Source organism: Rhineura floridana, chromosome 3 (genome assembly GCF_030035675.1).
Source record: "Rhineura floridana isolate rRhiFlo1 chromosome 3, rRhiFlo1.hap2, whole genome shotgun sequence".
In the NCBI taxonomy this organism is placed as follows: Eukaryota; Metazoa; Chordata; class Lepidosauria; order Squamata; family Rhineuridae; genus Rhineura; species Rhineura floridana.
In genome coordinates, this window is record NC_084482.1 from 207,495,102 (window position 1) to 207,514,942 (window position 19,841).

The following is a 19,841-nucleotide window of genomic DNA, read 5'->3' on the forward strand; positions in this document are numbered from 1 at the left end:
TTTTGATTGTAATAGAACTAGGAGTAATTTTACTACTTTTGTGGAGTAATTGTAACATTTCCAGAATTACTTTGGGGCATTATTTGGGGGGGGAGCAGGGGAAGTCTTCTGCTCCTCTGATTTGTGGATGAAAATCATGTGCCTCAAGCTGGGCTTCTGTGCAGTGTTGCTCTTTCCTCATGCTCTGTGGATGGGTAGGAGGCAACGAGGGAGGAGGCAGAGAGTGAGATGGGGTGGAGTGGAGAAAACAGTTATTTTAAAAAATGGATAGGGGTGGTGAAGAATGGAGTGGAGGGGAAAAGGATCCGGAGGTCAAGAACATGCATAAAGGAGGAGAAGGAGGCAGCAGCAGAATGGAGATAAAAAACTGTGGAGGTGAAAGATGACAACGCGTGTGTTTGTGTTTGTGTGTGTGAATACTGTGTTTGCACTTGGCACACAAAGTGGCCTCCACCACCCTCTCTGGCTACTGTGCTCCATTTGCAGTATTTTAACTTTTTTGCATCTCAGGGGGAAATGTTTGCTTGAGTGAGTGTCCCTTAGTTGGTGGCAGGGCAGAGTGTGGGAGGTGGTTAAGTGAGAGAGATTATGCTGGCTGGCTGAGTGGGGGGGGTTGCACTTGGTTTGACGTGCAAAGATCTGAGTAGTGGCCTCAGCCTCCCCACCACCCTTACCAGCGGAGAGACCACCATTGCTATCTTATGAATAAAAATAATTATTCTACTACCTCTGTATGTGTTTGTTTATTTTTAATGTTGTTTTAGGCTACTTACATGTGCAGCAGCCAAGGCCAGCACCTTGTAGGCATTTTTTAAAGTAACTGAAATGTAATTGTAGTGATTACTTTGGAGGAAAAGTAAAGTAATCAGTTACTTTCAGAGCAATTGTAATTGTAATGGCAATTACTACTTTTTGGGGGCCATGTAACTGTAACTGTAATTTATTACCTTTTAAAAGTAATATTCCAAGCTCTGCTCTGTATTGCCAATAGGGCAAACATTATTTTAAACAGATCTAGGTAGGCGATACAATGTGACACCAGATGTGCTAGTTAACAGGTTTCATTCATTAGATGAGGACTAAAAGAATAAACAGCATGATAAAAGCAGAATACATGGCCTTCCAACTGCTGGCAGACTCACCTTCCAGTTGTTATCAGCAACAGTGAAACTTCTCGGTCATAAATCACACACTGTCCTCCTGCTTACATTTCCTTTGGCATTCTCCATCATTGTTACTAGCATTTTCTGCTGATATTTCAGGAGGCATGTGAGTTTTTATATATTTATTTTAACATTTCCCAATCTGAAGTAATCTCCTGGAAGGTATCGGCAGAATTAGGGTCCCAAGTCTGGTACTGTCGTAGCAATGAGACTGAGGTGAGAACAGCTCCCTTGTGGAGAAAAATGAATGAGAAGGCATCTCTCCCTCTGTAGATCTCTCCTTTAGAGCTGGATGCAATGTTAGCTTGAAAGAATATTTTTTCCAACTGGAACTACACAAGAATCCCCCTAGGTCCAAAATAATGTATGCAGTTGCACGCTTAAACAAGTGCAATACATCTGGGGATTCAGTTTGGCTCTGGGCATCAACCCACATCCCTCAGACTTCTCCAGTGTTGCTTCCCCTCAGCTGATTTTGCTTGCACAATGGAGACTCAAAGAAAGGGCAGAAGAAGTCCTTGCGGCCTCCTGATGGTTTGTTGCATTGAAGGGCTGGACTGCCCATAACTAGCCAGGCTGAAAGTGACATTTATTGACTTATAGCATGATTCTAACCATGTCTACTGAAAAGTCCTACTGATTCAATATGGCTTCCTGTCACATCCAGGTAAGCTGGGTTGGGAATGCAGCCTTCTTCTTTTTCTAGAGTAGAAACCGAGCTCTCTATTTCAGCGCAGTGGCATTTATGCACCTAGTTTGAAGCACTGCTGCAAAAGCTGCAGTTGCTTCAGGAATCTTAGCTGCTTCAACAGGGATGCATAAATGCCACTTGGTTGAAACAGAGAGCTCAGTTTCTACAACTCAGTTCTATAACTGACAGCTCAGTTCTTTGATGACTGTGTGCTTCTTCTCTTCTGCAATAGAGTGTGCATCTCCTCATTTGTATTCTTAAGTGCAAAATAGATTTTCACCTTTCAGTGAGCATATGTCTCTTCTTACCTACCCACCCCCAGTACAAAGATACAGATCATTATTTCGGGACCAGCTTTCATGAGATTTATATAGCTTGGAACGGCCCTTAGAATTATAAAAGGAAGAATGTGACATTTTGTTGTCATTAAATAGTGCATAGTAGTTTGACACTTTTTAGTTGATTTCTGTTTTACAGCTTCTCATCTACATTCTACTGGCACATCTTGTCCTTCATGTTCACTATCCAGGAGATCAACCGGGATCCCAGGATCTTAACCAACATCACCCTGGGCTACAACCTCTATGAGAACTATTTTGATGCAAGGATGACTTCTGATGCCATGCTAGACCTGCTTTCCAGTGGGCAAAGCAATATTCCAAACTATAAATGTGGAAAACAGAATAACTTGCTGGCTGTTCTTGAAGGGGCCAATTCTGTCATCTCAAAAGAGATTTCAGCCATCTCAGGCATCTACAAAGTCCCACAGGTAGGAAGGTTGGGGGGACATGGAGGGACAGAGAAGATGTTCAGCTGCATAAAATTCCAGGTTTTTTTCTCCAGGGGAGTCAAGAGGGGGCATCAAGAAGACAAACTCTGAGCTATGGATCCAAGGCTCTTTCTTCAAAACCCAGCCTCTGTCAACCTGGCACCCTCCAGATGTTGTGGACTAAAACTCTCATGAGCCCCACACAGCACAAATTTTGTTAAGATATTAATCATGTGGGGTTAATAAATATCTGTTACTTATCCTGAAAGCAAACAAAATACTAGTATCTTCCTTTCCTCACTAGTTCAGTTATGGCTTAATTGCTCAAGCTCTTGATGATAAAACCCAGTTCCCTTTTCTCTACCGGATGGTCCCCAAAGAAGAAACTCAATACCTGGGGATTGTCAAGTTGCTCCTGCATTTCAGATGGACATGGATCGGACTCTTTGCTCCAGACAATGACAATGGAGAAAAGTTCTTGAATGCCTTGACATCTCTGATGATCAGCAGTGGAATCTGTGTTGCCTTTTCAAAGAGACTAGCAGAAAAGAACCTACATCAAACACTCATCCCGAGTAAATCATTTATCCTGTGGAGACAAGTCAATGTATTTGTTTACTATGAAAACACTCAGATGGGATGGATTCCAATGATAGCACTTAAAAAAATATTTGGGAAACTAATTGGGGCAAAAGTCTGGATCACACCAGCTGTTCAGGACATCAATGTGAATTTGTCTTTTGATCCTAGAGGCTTCCAGTTCATCCATGGCTCTTTGTCCTTCATAATGAAGACCAAAAAAAGGACCAAACATGACTACTATACACCATATTCCCATCTTCTTGATCAGTTTTGGAAGAAAGCATTTTGTTGTTCATATTCAAAGCATGTGTTGGCCGTACAAGGTCGGACAAGATGCACAGAGGAAGAGAAACTGGAAACACTACCCCAGGAGGAGCTTGAGAGAGCCTTGTCTCAAGACAGCTACAGCACTTACTTCAGTATCCAAGCTGTGGCACACGCCTTAAATGCTGCATATTCACCTAGATCAAAGTGGATGCTGAGGGTGGGTGGAGGAGGCAAGTTGGAACATCAAAAGCTACAGCCATGGCAGGTATTCCCTTTCCCTTTTTGCAAAATGCAATCCGTTGTCCCACTCGTGGAATCAAATTTTGTAGTGAGACAAAAAAAAATTGCCTCTTTCTGGAGGCTAACCTAATTTCTGGGGCTCCTGGTTGAGGCCAACCTTTCTGCTCTCTCTTCAAAACACTCCCACATCCAGCAGTTCCTCTCTTGTGCCTTTAGAAAGATACAGCTTTCTAAGGTGATGCTGGACTCTGCTCATCTCCCCCTCTGACTCTGTCAGGCCCTGAGGTTGCTTGTCAACAATGAGCACCTGGAACCCATACTGAGCAGGAGCACAGGTCTCCTGGCTAGTCTTCCCCACTATGGTGAGATATACCTGAATGGCATTTATTTATTTTATTTATATTAACAGGTTTATGTACGACTCTCTGTCAAAAGACCCCTGGGTGGTATAAAATATGGTAAGATGAGAAGTAGAGAAACACCACTAGAAATAGTGGTGATATTCTCTCTTATCGGCATCCCAAGTGTACTCAGATCTCCATCATGCCTCTTATCCAAGAACAGTTGTGGAGTGCTTTGCCCTTGGGCCAGGATCCATTTGTCTGGTTTCAGGCCTGCTTATGGGACGGAGACGGCTTTGGTCACCTTGGTGGATGACCTACGCAGAGAACTGGACAGGGGGAGTGTGTCCCTGTTGGTTCTGCTGGACCTCTCAGCGGCTTTTGATACCATCGACCATGGTATCCTTCTGGGCCGCCTTGCTGGGATGGGACTTGGGGGCACTGTTTTACAGTGGCTCCGTTCCTTCCTGGAGGGATGAACCCAGAAAGTGGTGATGGGGGATTCCTGTTCGACTCCTTGGCTGTTGGCCTGTGGGGTCCCTCAGGGCTCAGTTTTGTCCCCCATGCTATTTAACATCTACATGAAACCACTGGAAGAAGTTTGCCGGGGGTTTCGGGTTCGGTGCCATCAGTATGCTGATGACACCCAACTCTACTTCTCCTTTCCACCTAACTCCAAGGAAGCTGTCTTGGTTTTAAACTGGTGTCTGTCATCAGTGGTGGACTGGATGAGGGCGAACAAATTGAAGCTTAATCCAGACAAGACAGAGGTGCTCCTGGTCAAGTCGAAAGGCAAATCAGGGAATAGGGATTCAGCCTGTGCTAGATGGGGTTACACCCCCCCTGAAGACACAGGTTTGCAGTTTGGGTGTGCTTCTGGACTCAGCCTTAAACCTGGAGGCCCAGGTTTCTGCAGTGGCCAGGAGTGCTTTTGCACAGTTAAGATTAGTGCGCCAACTGCGCCCGTTCCTTGAGCCGTCTGATCTGGCCATGATGACACATGCCTTAGTTACATCCCGTTTAGATTACTGTAACATGCTCTACGTGGGGCTGCCTCTGAAGACTGTTCGGAAACTTCAGTTGGTGCAACGTGCTGCAGCCAGAATGTTAACTGGGGCTGGTTACAGGGACCATACGACTCCCATGTTACAAAAGCTCCACTGGTTGCCACTCTGTTTCCGGACACAATTCAAAGTGCTGGTGATGACCTATACAACCCTATATGGCTTAGGTCCAGGCTATCTGTCAGACCGTATCTCCCTATATGAGCCTGCCCGGCCCCTGAGATCCTCAGGAGAGGCCCTTCTCTCAATACCTACGTCCTCACAAGCACGACTAGTGGGGCCGCGAGATAGGGCCTTTTTGGTGGCTGCCCCAAGGCTTTGGAACTCCCTTCCTAGGGAAGCAAGAATGGCCCCCTCCTTGCAGTCCTTCCGTCGGCAAGCAAAGACTTTTTTATTTCAACAAGCCTTTGGAAGTGAAAGCTGTTAAGGACAGGTCTTGAAGGGCGCTGCATTGCTGTTGCCTAACTGTATTATTTTAAACTGAGTTTGAATTATTTTAACTGTATGTATGAATGGTTTTAATACTGTAAATAGTTCGATTCGATTTTAATCTAGACTTTTGTATGTTTTTAATTATATGTGTGCTTTTATCTGGAAGCCGCCGTGAGTTCCAGTTCTGGGGAAAGGGCGGGGTAAAAATGATGATAATAAATAAAATAATTAAATACATTATCATCACGGGGCACACCCTGACTAATTACTCTCACTCTGTCTGCCCTCTGGCCTGCCCAGGACGGGTCTAACCTCAAAAATCCTCCCAACTCTTCTGACCCTACTTTCTTTCTCAAACTGGCCAGTTATTTTCCTTCTTGGGTCTATACCCTCAGCCACTCTCTTGTTCCTTTGCATCAATCTCCTTTCCCCATTCGTTCTCTTAATTCCTCAGGCACACCTAGGTATCCCCACCTCCTTTCTCATATATCACATTTCACCCTCCATCCACAGTATGTCAGACGCTCCGTCCCACACTCTGCTTACTCTCGCCTACCTTCTTTCTGTTTCTTTACACCAGTTCTTTATTTATTTAGTTAGTTAGTTAGTTTGATTTATATACCGCCCTAAGCCCGAAGGCTCTCTGGGCGGTGTACAAAAAGATAAAAACAAGCACAATATATAAATACAATAAATCAAAAAACAAAACAAACAAACAATAACGAACCAAACAACATCCAAAATACGGAAATGCTGTTTAAAATACACTTTAAAATGCCTGGGAGTATAAAAAGGTTTTCACCTGGCGCCAAAAAGATAGTAGCGTCGGTGCCAGGCGCACCTCATCAAGGAAACTGTTCCACAGTTCGGGGGCCACCACTGAAAAGGCCCTAGTTCTAGTCACCACCCTCCGAGCTTCTCGATGGGATGACACTCGGAGGAGGGCCTTAGATGTTGAGCGAAGTGTACGGGTAGGTTCATATTGGGAGAGGCGTTCCACCAGGTATTGCGGTCCCATGCCGTGTAGGGCTTTATAGGTCAAAAACCAGCACTTTGAATCTAGCCCGGAAACAAATAGGAAGCCAGTGCAGACGGGCCAGAACAGGTGTTATATGAGTGGACCTTCTGGTCCGCGTCAACAATCTGGCCGCTGCATTCTGGACTAGCTGTAGTTTCCGAACAGTTTTCAAGGGCAGCCCCACGTAGAGCGCGTTGCAGTAGTCCAATCTAGAAGTTACCAGAGCATGAACAACTGAAGCGAGGACGTCACTGTCCAGATAGGGACGTAGCTGGGCTACCAATCGAAGATGGTAAAAAGCACGGCCTTATTTCTGGCTTCAGCCCTTTTATCTGCCCCTCATTCAGGTGTTCCTGCCCCTGATTCAGGTGTTCCTCTGGCATCTCTATGTTATCTCCATCTCCTGATGGTCCCTGTTCTGGCCAAAATGCCAGATGACGCTGCTGTACCCTCTCCCACAATAATCAAAACTAGAAAAAAGAACTTCTAGCTGGAAAACAAGGTAGTAACAAAAATGCTTTTGACTGTTTCCAAGAAAGCACATTTTTTATTTAAATTATAGTAACTGTTCTTATATTTGCACTGATGCCCATAAATTAGCATATGCAAATTTTATGCAAACTTGTACCCTCGTTTGTGGTGTTCTGTAAGTGGTACTGTTATCACAGTCTGAAGGGAAAGGGCACAATCTACATGGTCTGGGACCCTGAACAACCGTGGAAATCTGTATGTGCAACAGCACCTCCCCTTCAGACATTTGCATGAAGCAGTGGAGCTACTCAGTATAGCTGCACATTCTACTCATATGCTGACCTTGACTGTAAGTAGACCAGTTGAGGGCCCTCCCTGCAGTGGCCCCCATATTGTGGAATACTCTTCCCTAGAGATAGAGTGCGCACCTGCAGTAGCGGTGTTCCACCAGCTAATTATAGCATACCTATTCACAAGGACATTCCTGAGCATTGCTTTTTAGTGGTATTTGTGTGTGTTTTTAAAGTATTTCATTGTCTTTTGTATTGATCTTATTTTGTATGCCACTTTGTTATTTTATATGAAAGATGGCCTATAAACATTTTAATAAAACAGAGTGCCTTAATAGGGCTTATTAGTCCAAATGAGATACGCACTGGCTCCAGTTCATAAGTGCTCAAAGTGAGTCAGACCGAGATATCCAACATGTTTTCATGCTTCAAAATGCTGGTGTTTTTCCCTGTCATTGCAGCTTCACTCTTTCCTAAGAGAAATCCAGTTTTCAAATACTTCTATTTGCAGACTATCTTTGGATGAGAACGGGAAGCTCCCAGGCCACTATGATATTGAGAACTGGGTGATGTTTCCCAATGAATCTCGTGTTAGAGTGAAAATTGGCAGTATAGAGAGAGGGGCATCCACTGACATCAAGTTCACCATCAACCCGGAAGCCATTGTCTGGCCCAGGCAGTTTTACAAGGTAGGGAGCAATTTATTCCATATGACATCTGTTAAGCCCTACTAATTTTTTGAATAACTAATATGGGGCTTCCACTGCAACCCTTTGCCCACTGACCATGGAGGAGCTACTACTGAATGCAGTGCAACTGTCAGTCCAGGATCAGAGCTTGGAAAAGTTACTTTTTTGAACTACTACTCCCATCAGCCCCAGCCAGCATGGCCACTGGATTGGGCTGATGGGAGTTGTAGTTCAAAAAAAGTAACTTTCCCAAGCTCTGGTCCAGGTGGACTTCCTCTTGTATACCAGCTGTGTGAAGGGGGATCCTCTTATATCTGTGGATGCTCCCCAAGCACTTTAGGGTTCACAGCAGGTGCAGCAACAGTGAAACTACACAGGAGGCTGCTTTACTGAGTCAGGCAATGGGTCCATTTAGTTCAGTATTGTTTACAATGATAGGCAGCAGCTCTCCAGCATTTCAGGCAGGGGACCCTAATTGGAGATCACAGGGACTGAACCTAGGACCTTCTGCATGCAAGGCAGATACTCTGCAGATACTCTGCCACTGTGCTTTGGCCCTTCCCCATACTGCAGTTGACCATTGGCCTCAACAGCTCAGAAGGGACCTCCTGCACGCCTGAAGACCCAGCACCGGCATCTTCTTCCCATTCATAGTACAACTCCTCCTCCTCACTGCTGCTATCCCACATCCTTCCCGCAGGTCTCATCAGAGCTTGGAAAAGTTACTTTTTTGAACTACAACTCCCATCAGCCCAATCTAGTGGCCATGCTGGCTGGGGCTGATGGGAGTAGTAGTTCAAAAAAGTAACTTTTCCAAGCTCTGGGTCTCATGACACAAGCAAGCAAACACACCAAAGAGGTTTCCATGTAGTGCCATTCTGCATTGAAAGTGATTCCCTGAAAAAAGGGCACGGGGGGTCAGTGGGACTAGAGTTCCTACTGGGGCCTTTCCAAACTCTATGAATGACTTCCATAGACACAAATACTTTTCTTCTTGTTGCACCTTCTTCTCTTTATGATTAGACAGTGCCTCGCTCCAGGTGTACTGAAAGCTGTCACCCCGGATATGTGAAAGTTGTTCGAGAAGGAGAGCCGATTTGTTGCTATGCTTGTGCTCTGTGCGCAGAAGGGACAATCTCCATGCAGAAAGGTGGGTGACTTCAAGAAAGAAGGTGTTCCTTGGGAAAACGTAGTAAGGAAAAGATTCACCCAGAGCCACTTTCAATGAAGATTCTAAAGACATTTTTGGATGTGGATCCTTTATTGGTTTCTGCATTTTTCAGTTTTTAATTTTGCATTTTTAATCACCTTCATTAATTCCAGGAATTGAGTTCAAAGAAATGACCTTGTGGAAATCATCACTAGGCTACAAAGTGTGGAGAAGAGAGAAGGTTCAGCATGCACTCTCCACAATACCTTTCTGTTTCTGTTTTAAACCATGCCCTCATTGATCAAAGAACCAGAACCACACACACACAAAATATTTCTTTTCAAAAATAGAAATTATTGACAGATAGTAAATATTTTTTTGAAACAATGAAAGCACAATGCAAAATGAACAATAAATTATATGAAAATGATTAGAATATAATCAAAAAATTGCAATGGGGCTACTGCAAGCATTATGTGGAAGAAATATAAAACCATTTGCACTGACTGCATAAAGTGTAACAAGAATTGATATATAAAAAGTGAAATATGAGAAAGCAATTATCCTTCTAACAATCTCGCTCCAGAGCAGCTCACATAAATGTTACTGGAGATGTAGGACATATAACAAAGCCATTACAAATGGGACCCTTGGCCAATCACTATCTCTCAGTGTAACATACCTCGCTGGGTTGTTCTGAGGATAAAAAGGGAAGGGGAGAACTATGTCTTTGAGCTCCTTCTCTACTACACTTCATATTTCCTGATCAATCCCCACATCAGTAAGTTTTTTGCAAATGCGGTAGAACACAGATGGTTATGGATGTAACTGATGCTGAAGCCACTCTTTTTTTCCTCCCCAGATGCAGACTATTGCACCAATTGTCCAGAAGATCAGCATCCAAATAAGAACCGAGATCAATGTGTCCCCAAGATGATCACCTTTCTGGCCTTTGAAGAATCCTGGGGGATCCTTTTGGTTTCCGTTTCACTATTCTTATCCTTAACCATGAGCATTGTGTTAGGAATCTTCATTAAATTCCTAGAAACTCCGATAGTCAAAGCCAACAACCGGGACCTCTCCTACATCCTCCTTATCTCCCTCCTGCTTTCCTTTCTGTCCTCCTTCCTCTTCATTGGCCAGCCAAGGAAAGTAACCTGCCTTCTCCGACAAATGACCTTCAGCATCATCTTCTCAGTTGCCATCTCGTCTGTACTAGCAAAAACCATCACTGTGGTGCTGGCCTTCCTGGCCACAAAGCCAGGGAACAAGATGAGGAGATGGCTGGGAAAGAGTCTGGCCAACTCCATTGTCATCTCCTGTTCCAGTGTCCAAATTGTCATCTGTGCCATTTGGCTGGGGATCTCTCCCCCATTTCCAGACTCTGACATGCACTCCCAGCCTGGAGAGATCATCTTGCAATGCAATGAAGGGTCTGTCACTATGTTTTACACTGCTTTCAGCTACATGGGGTTTCTGGCTGCCATATGCTTCACGGTGGCTTTCCTAGCCAGGAAGCTGCCTGGGGCCTTCAATGAAGCCAAGCTGATCACCTTCAGCATGCTGGTCTTCTGCAGTGTTTGGGTGTCCTTTGTGCCCACCTACCTGAGCACGAAGGGGAAATACATGGTGGCCGTGCAGGTCTTCTCTATCTTGGCCTCCAGCGCGGGGCTTCTAGGATGCATCTTTGTTCCCAAGTGCTACATTATTATATTCAGGCCTGATCTGAATACAAAAGAGCACCTGACCACAAAAACTAAAAATGGCATCTGATTCTTAGAATATTCCGTTTTGACAATGGTTGTCCAGCACAGCAGTAATGAAACCCACATATTTATCTTGAAACGCGGTGCATGCAAAGCAGATGTTCTACCACTGAGCGATGGGCCTTTCCCTATGTAGCAATGACCACCTTTAAGAAGGAGATTAGATAAATCTACAGTATATATGCTGTTTAAAATTAATTGATCTAAGTCGGGCCCCATCTGCACTATACATTTAAAGCAGTATTATCCCACTAAATATTCCTGGCTTCCCCCAAAGAATCCTGAGAATTGTAATGCTGAGAACTATTCTGAGACCCCCATCCCCCCCACAGAGCTACAATTCCCTGGGAAGAGAGATGGACTGTTAAACCACTCTGGGAATTCTAGCTTTGTGAGGGAAAGGGGATCTCCCAACAACTCTCTGCGCCTTTAACAGGCTCTAGCTCCCTGGATTCTTTGGGGGACGTTACTGTTGTTTCAAGTGGTATAATACTGTTTTAAATGTAATGTGCAGACGGAGCCTTAGTCATGCCCATTAACTTCAATAAGTCTATTGAACACTTCAATAAGTGTTCCAACTGAGGTGGCCTCTCCCAGTCTGCAACTCTAACCAGAGTGTTACTCAAGAAGAATCTTGCCCTGAGGGGAAAACATCTAGTTTTAGGGGGGGGGAGCTTGGCTGTAGCTTGTCTAGGGCGTATTATTATAATGTAAAGCAATAAGTATCAATGGAAACATGTTTATGTCCGCAATGATGAAGTTTGGCTGAAAAGCAATACATAAACATCTAAAAACAAGCAATACATTAATAACTACTACAGTGTCAAGGACTTCAGCTTTAAAAGGAACAAATTTAATAAAAATAAAAACAAGGAAAAAGCACACAAACTTTTATTGGTGAACAGAGGAAATACATTCCGACATTCTCTTTTAATAAAAAGGAGAAATTGCTAAGGGAGTAACTTACATTGAAATGTGGAGAAACAGAACATTCAGAACATCTCTCTTCTTTGTTGGTTCAACTCCCCTCCATGGCTATACCTGCCATTTCACTGATGTCAAACGCACCTTAATAGCCACAAAAGCCTTTGCTGCAAGCTTTTCGGACGGGACTATTCTGATGCCTACAGAGATCATGGCTATTAACTGCTGCTGGTGAGAACAAAGTCATTTATTTCATCTCTCCTGTAGGTATTTAAACGAGTGATCATACTTTATTAAAACCATTCCCCTTAAATAATTAAAACCACCCAAGACCCATCAAAGTTTAGTTGAGGAGTTCCATGTAAGGTAACCACATACAAGCATCTGCTTTGTTTACTTGGGTTCCAAAACTCAGAAGCCCAGGGCCCTCAAGATAGAACCCCATCTGATCACCTATTGGGAGGTTCTGATGAGAGTTTCTCCCCTTCTATGGGGTTTTTTAGATGTGAAGTAAGGGGTGCAGTAATCTTTTTACACTCCAAGATTGGCTCTCTCTGGTTGGAATTCTTATGCTCATTAATTTGATTCAGCAAAAAAGGTTTTGCTGCAATCTGAACATTTCTATGGCGTCTCTTCTTTATGACTTAATTGATGTATTCCAAGGCCTAAGGGGAACTGGAAACACTTTTGACACTTAGAGCATACAAAAAGTTTCTTTTCAGGGTGGGTTTTGTTATGTTTTAGAAGGCTTGATTGTGGAGCATAGCTCATGCCACAGTCAGGCTTCTCCCTGGTATGGGTTCTCTGATGTGCAATAAGGTTTGTGCTGTTACTGAAGGTTTGTTCACATTCTGAGCATTTAAAATGTTTGTCTTCAGGGTGGATTGTTTTATGTTTAATAAGGCTTGCTTGAGAAGCATAGCTTGTGCCACAGTCTGGCATCTCCTTGGTATGGGTTTTCTGATGTGCAATAAGGTTTCTGGTGTTGCTAAAGCTCTTTCTACATTCTGAACATTTATAGAGTGTCTCTCCAATGTGGGTTCTTTGATGTGCAGTAAAGTTTGACTTCCGAATGAAGCTTTTTTCACATAGTTTGCATTTATACAGTCTCTCTCCTTTGTGGATTCTTTGAAGTCCAGTAACTTTTGAGGTCTGACAGAAGATCTTTCCACCTTTGGAGCTTTTATTTGGTTTCATCCCTGCATGGAGTCTCTGGTGTGCAGTAAGGTTTGACTTCCAATTGAAGCTTTTCCCACATAGCTCACATTTATGGGGTCTTTCTCCTACAGGTATTCTTTGTGTGAAGTTCTCCTTCACCTCTTTATGCCGAGGTGCATCTGATAGAATCTCATATGGTTCTCCCTCATTGCCAATTATCTGCTCGTTACCTGCCAAAATAAAGAGAAAAACCAGATAGGACCCAAGATGAGAAGCAAAGCTCAACTCTCCCTTCCCCCATGGCAAGCCATGTATTTCCCCTGGATAGACTAGTGGTATATAGCTGTCCACTTTGCCTACCCACCCCAGCATTCTGAACTTGCTATCTTTCCTGACTCCACATTCGGGGGGCTTGAACTCACTAATGACCTATTGAAATCCACTTGTGGTAAGACAACTGCTTTGGGAACCTTTCCTACAGGAGAGAGTTGCATCCTCCTTGGTGGCTTTAATTGCTGGAGGCTTTTTTCTTTTACTTCCTGTACTGCAGTGCTTTAAGAACATAAGAGGATCCCTGCTGGATTAGACCAAAGGCCCATCTAGTCTAGCATCTCCTTCTAACAGTGGCCAACCAGATGCCACCCGGGAAGTCCACAAACAGGACATGAGCACAACACTTGCGTCCCTCAGCGATTCCTCCAAATATTTTACAGGGAAACTAGAAAACAAGAAGGCCGTAGAAAACTGTATCGATAAACCCAATGGAAATAATAATAAATAAAAATAATAATTATTTAATTTGTGGGTCGCCTATCTGGCCAATGGCCACTCTAGGCGACGTACAATTTAACAACAATACACTACATCATAATAAAATACATCATAAAATACAATATAACAATAAAACAATAAAACAGTTCCAGTACAGAGTAGTAGGCTATTCGTCGTAAAAATTTAACCCCGTAAGTCCCAAAGGCCTGTCTGAAAAGAAGTGCAGAGAAATTCAAGCGCAGAGAAAACTGTGGATCTGAGGTCAGCAGCCCCTTTCTCAGAAGAGCTGCTTCCAGAGTGGGGTTTGTTTGTTGCATTTGTATACCGCCCTATAGCCTAAGCTCTCTGGGCGGTTTACAACAATTAAAAACATTAAAAACAAATATACAGAGTTAAAAACACATTTTTAAAAAGCAATTTAAAAACACATGCTAAAGTGCCTGGGAGAAGAGGAAAGTTTTGACCTGGCGCTGAAAAGCTAACAGTGTTGGCACCAGGCACGCCTCGTCCGCGAGATCATTCCGTAATATATCCCACCCTTCAAATGCAGAACACTTGCAGTACTGATATGGCTTCCCACCAGTGTGGGTTATCTAGGAAAGCTGCAAGCTACCAAGCTACCTGGCCACAGACCAGGAATTCTTTGTGTTTTCCATCATGCCAAGTTCTCTATGGATAATGGAATCGTGTTTGAAGCTTTGTTTTATTTAGTTTAATGAAATTAATATACCACTTGATTATGAAAAACCTCAACGGTCTACAAAAAATATTTAAATTATCAGTAAAACCAGTTAAAACCAAGTAATTAAAATAATGTCTGAAGATGAGAATGTAACTTTTGAAAAGCAAATTGCCAATGTTTCGAGGAGGCATGATGTAGTAGTAATGGGGGACTTCAATTATCCCGATATCTGTTGGGAGACAAATTCTGCCAAACACGGCCCCTCCAAGAAATTTCTGACTTTTGTTGGAGATAACTTTCTCCTACAGAAAGTGGAGGAAGCAACCAGAGGATTGGCTATCCTGGACTTGATTCTAACCAATAGAGATGATTTGGTGGATGAAGTGGCAGTTACGGGAACTCTGGGGGAAAGTGACCACACCATACTTGAATTCTTGATTTTAACAGAAGCAAAAGCTGAGAGTAGCCATATGCGCACCCTGAACTTCAGGAAAGCTGATTTTAATAAACAGAACAATTGTACGTACGGTTTCGTGGCAAGCCATCCTAATGAGAAAAGGAGTCCAAGATGGGTGGGAGTTTCTAAAAAACGAAATTCTAAAAGTGCAATGGCAAGCAATTCCAACAAGGAAAAAAGGGGGGAAACAACAGAAGAAGCCAATGCGGCTTCACAAAAAGCTTAGAGATGACCTGAAAACAAAAAAGGACACATACAGGAAGTGGAAAGAAGGCCAGGGCACAAAGGAAGAGTACAGGCAGGTATCACGGAATTGCAGAGATGGTGTCAGAAAGGCTAAAGCTGAGAATGAGCTGAGGTTAGCGAGGAATGCTAAAAGCAACAAAAAAGCTTTCTTCAAGTATGTCCATAGCAAAAGACAGAGAAAAGAAACGGTGGCACAGCTACTCAATGAGGGTGGCAAAATGATAACAGATGACAAAGAAAAGGCAGAAGGCCTCAATTCCTACTTTGGCTCAGTCTTCTCCCAAAAAAGGATCTGTGACCCTCCCGGGAAACATGAAATAGAAGAGGCAGGATTGGAGCTTGAGATTGATAGACAAATGGTCAAGGAATACCTAATCACTTTGAACGAGTTCAAATTAGCAGGGCCTGATATACTGCATCCTAGAGTATTGTAGGAACTGGCTGAAGAACTCTCAGAAACGCTGTCTAATCTTTGAGAAATCATGGAGGACTGGTGAAGTGCTGGATGACTGGAGGAGAGCTAATGTTGTCCCTATCTTCAAAAAGGGCAAGAAGAAGGAACCGGGGAACTACAGACCAGTCAATCCCTGGAAAAACTCTGGAGCAGATTATAAAGCAGTCAATCTGTAAGCACCTTGAAAACAATGCAGTGAGTACTAGGAGCCAACATGGATTTATGAAGAACAAATCCTGCCAAACTAATCTTATCTCATTTTTTGATCGGGTAGCCTCCCTTGTAGACTGTGAGAATGCTGTGGACATAATATACCTCGACTTCAGCAAAGCTTTTGACAAAGTGCCCCATGATCTGCTGATTAGCAAGCTAGCTGAATATGGGCTGGATGGAATGACCATCAGGTGGATCCACAGCTGGCTCCAGAATCGTACTCAAAGAGTGCTCATCAGTGGTTCCTTCTCAAACTGGGCAGAAGTAACGAGTGGGGTACTACAGGGATTGGTCCTGGGCCCAGTGCTCTTCAACATTTTTATTAATGACTTGGATGAGGAGGTACAGGGAATGCTTATCAAATCTGCAGATGATACAAAATTGGGGGGCACAGCTAATACCATGGAAGACAGAAACAAAATTCAAAGGGATCTTGATAGGCTGGAGCACTGGGCTGAAAACAACAGAATGCAATTCAACAAGGATAAATGCAAAGTTCTACACTTAGGAAAAAGAAACCAAATGCACATTTATAAGATGGGGGATACTTCGCTCAGCAATACGACATGTGAGAAGGATCTTGGAATTGTCATTGATCACAAGGCTTTCTAGCCCTGGAAAGCTGCTGTCAGCCCGTGTAGACAATGCTGATAGATGGACTGAGGATCTGAGTTGCTATAAGGATCTTGGAATTGTCGATCACAAGCTGAATATGAGCCAACAGTGCAATGTGGCTGCAAAAAAGGGAAATGCTATATTAGGCTGCATTAACAGAAGTATAGTTTCCAAATCACGTGAAGTATTAGTTCCCCTCTATTCAGCACTGGTTAGGCCTCATCTTAAATAGTGCATCCAGTTCTGGTCTCCACACTTCAAGAAGGATGCAGACAAACGGGAACGGGTTCAGAGGAGGGCAACAAGGATGATCAGGGGACTGGAAACAAAGCCCTATGAGGAGAGACTGAAAGAACTGGGCATGTTTAGCCTGGAAAAAAGAAGACTGAGGGGAGATATGATAGCACTCTTCAAGTACATGAAAGGTTGTCACACAGAGGAGGGCCGGGATCTCTTCTCGATCATCCCAGAGTGCAGGACACGGAATAATGGGCTCAAGTTGCAGGAAGCCAGATTTCGACTGGACATCAGGAAAAACTTCCTAACTGTTAGAGCCATATGACAATGGAACCAATGACCTAGGGAGGTAGTGGGCTCTCCAACACTGGAGGCATTCAAGAGGCAGCTGGACAGCCATCTGTCGGGAATGCTTTGATTTGGATTCCTGCATTGAGCAGGGGGTTGGACTTGATGCCCTTATAGGCCCCTTCCAACTCTACTATTCTATTATTCTATTATTCTATTATTAAAAGCAACATTAGACTAAAGAGAGATTAAAACACATCAGCATCTGTGTCTAGATAGGCTTGCCTAAACAAATATATTTTATGCAGGTGCTGAAAGGAGTATAGTGAAGGCATCTGCCCGATGTAAAAGAATGGCTTTTTCTATAAGAAACCAGACAACGGAGTGGATCCCAAGCTACCCCCACTCCCAGAGCTTGGAAAAGTTACTTTTTTGAACTACAACTCCCATCAGCCTAATCCAGTGGCCATGCTGGCTGGGCTGATGGGAGTTGTAGTTTAAAAAAAGTAACTTTTCCAAGTTCTGCCCACCCCCACCTATGGGGCACTTACACAGGTGTAGGACAGGTAGGAGTCATAAGAAGAAGAGACTGCTGGATCAGGCTAATGGCCCATTTAGTCCAGCATCTTGTTCTCTCAGCCTCCAACCATGTAGGCAGAGCATAGGCATCATGGCTAGCAGCCACTGAGAGCCTTATCCTCCACGCCTTTGTCTAATCCTCTCTTAGAGTCATCCAAGTTGGTAGCCATATATTGTCAGCTGTGGGGCAGGTGGGCATGACATGGGGAAAATGTCCTCGTTTTGGTAGGTGGAGCTAGTTTGGCACATTATCCATGGCTATAACAGAATGCTATTGAAAGGCAGCTTGCACAAAGGTTGACTCATTTGTTAGTTTGGATGTTCCAATGGAAAATTAGGATGTAAGTCCTTGTATAACCCAGAACATTGTTTTATTTTATCCTGAACTAAAGCCAATTATACGAATGTATTTGTACAATTCTCCCCTATTCCCGATTTCTTTATGCAAATATATAATGTGAAGATTCTGAGGAGCTACTATTCAAACCAGATAGGAGTTTCAGGGCATCCAAGTATTCAGACACTGAAAGGCAGATACCTCCTTACCCAAAATTCTGGCCTCCCCATTGCCATCTTCCTCCTTAGTTTCCTTCCACAGCTGCCTCTGCTCGACAGCAGATGAAGCCTGGCCTGCCTTGGAGGAATTTGGAGCCTCCTCCTCCTCCAATATCATCTGAAACAGCAAAAAAGGAATCCATTTAATGGGAACCTATTGTTCAACCTATTTGGCACAGTCATTAACCAAAATGGAGACAATAGTCAAGAAACCAGAAGAAGGCTAGGACTGGGGATGGCAGCTATGAGAGAACTAGAAAAGGTCCTCAGATGCAAAGATGTATCACTGAACACTAAAGTCAGGATCATTCAGACCATGGTATTCCCAATCTCTATGTATGGATGTGAAAGTTGGACAGTGAAAAAAGCAGATAAGAGAAAAATCAACTCATTTGAAATGTGGTGTTGGAGGAGAGCTTAGCGCATACCATGGACTGCGAAAAAGACCAATGATTGGGTGTTAGAACAAATTAAACCAGAACTATCACTAGAAGCTAAAATGATGAAACTGAGGTTATCATACTTGGGACACATAATGAGAAGACATGATTCACTAGAAAAGACAATAATGGTGGGAAAAATAGCAGGGAGTAGAAAAAGAGAAAGACCAAACAAGCGATAGATTCATTCCATAAAGGAAGCCACAGACCTGAACTTGCAAGATCTGAACAGGGTGGTTCATGACAGATGCTCTTGGAGGTTGCTGGTTCATAGGGTCACCATAAGTCATAATCGACTTGAAGGCACATTAACAACAACAATTGTTCAAATTAGAGCAACAGTACTGGATACTGGGGTCTAATCTTTTTCTCTACCTTTCGTTCAGCAGCTCTATTGCCATGTATGAGAGAGAAATTAGGGCTGTGTTGTTTAAGAAACTTCTGAGGCTCAAGTACCAGGAACCTCAGTGGTCTTGATCTTAGAGCAGGCAGTTCACACAAGTCCCCAAAGTGAATAAGCTCAAAATGGAACATTTCCCCCTTGTTGTGATACAGCACAACATGAAATGCTGATTTAAATGTGCTAAATCCATTGAAACAAAACAAATCCTTGTCAAAAGCTCTAACCAAGATGATTTAGGGATGGGATGGCGATCTAGTGGCTCTCCAGATATTGTTGGACTGCAGCTAGGGTTGGGATCCGCTTGCTGGTCCTGATCCACTAGCATTCAATTGATGGAAGGACATTTAAAGTGTTAATTGCATAGATATTAACAGGTAAGGCTAAAGAGCCTTCCCACATTTTCTAGGCTTGCCTTAATGTGGGGTGACACTCTCTAGCCTTCCCTGTTAATATCTATAGTATTAACCCTTTAATTGTTGTACTCCCCCCCCATCACCATTAAAAGCAGGATGAGCTGCAGTTAACGGTGGCGATGCTACAGAGGCTTCTAGCCAGGGACACAGTGTGTGTGTGTGTGTGTGTGTGTGTGTGTGTCTCAGACCTCTCACTCCAGGAACTTGCTACCAAAACAGGGAGTGAGGGGGGAGGAGCAGGGACCAGACATCAGCAGGGAAAAAACACACAAGGGAAGCAGGCAGAGAGAGACAAAGGTAAAGGGTCAGAGTCCCCTAAGCTCACCAGGGATGGAGCAGGCAGGAGGGGAGGGAGGGAGTAGTAAAACAGAGGCTGCAAAGGTTCACAGGCATAAATAACAGAAAACACTCACCAATAATGAGGCAGAGGGAAGGATGAAGGAAAAGCACTGGAAAAAACAAGCCAATAAAGC

The 19,841-nt window shown here is 43.6% G+C and overlaps 2 protein-coding genes across 2 annotated transcripts in view; one reads left to right on the plus strand and one right to left on the minus strand.

The window, feature by feature from the left end:
- Nucleotides 1-1,809: 1,809 nt before the first annotated feature.
- Nucleotides 1,810-10,784, plus strand: LOC133378902 (vomeronasal type-2 receptor 26-like; the record flags this gene model as incomplete). The annotated part of the gene is made up of 4 exons (XM_061613518.1): nucleotides 1,810-1,830; nucleotides 2,384-2,623; nucleotides 3,990-4,074; nucleotides 10,030-10,784. Coding segments are annotated over exons 1-4 (1,101 nt in total), but the record flags the coding sequence as incomplete, so codon positions are not given.
- A 1,022-nt stretch (nucleotides 10,785-11,806) lies between these two features.
- LOC133381341 (zinc finger and SCAN domain-containing protein 2-like) overlaps nucleotides 11,807-19,841 on the minus strand; it is a 10,558-nt gene continuing 2,523 nt past the window's right edge. Inside the window, exons 3-4 of the mRNA XM_061620340.1 lie at nucleotides 18,104-18,230; nucleotides 11,807-13,245 (exon numbers count right to left, since the gene is read on the minus strand). Of these exons, the coding sequence (XP_061476324.1) occupies nucleotides 12,479-13,245; nucleotides 18,104-18,230 (894 nt within the window). The 3' untranslated portion in view covers nucleotides 11,807-12,478. The remainder of the gene's footprint in view (nucleotides 13,246-18,103; nucleotides 18,231-19,841) is intronic.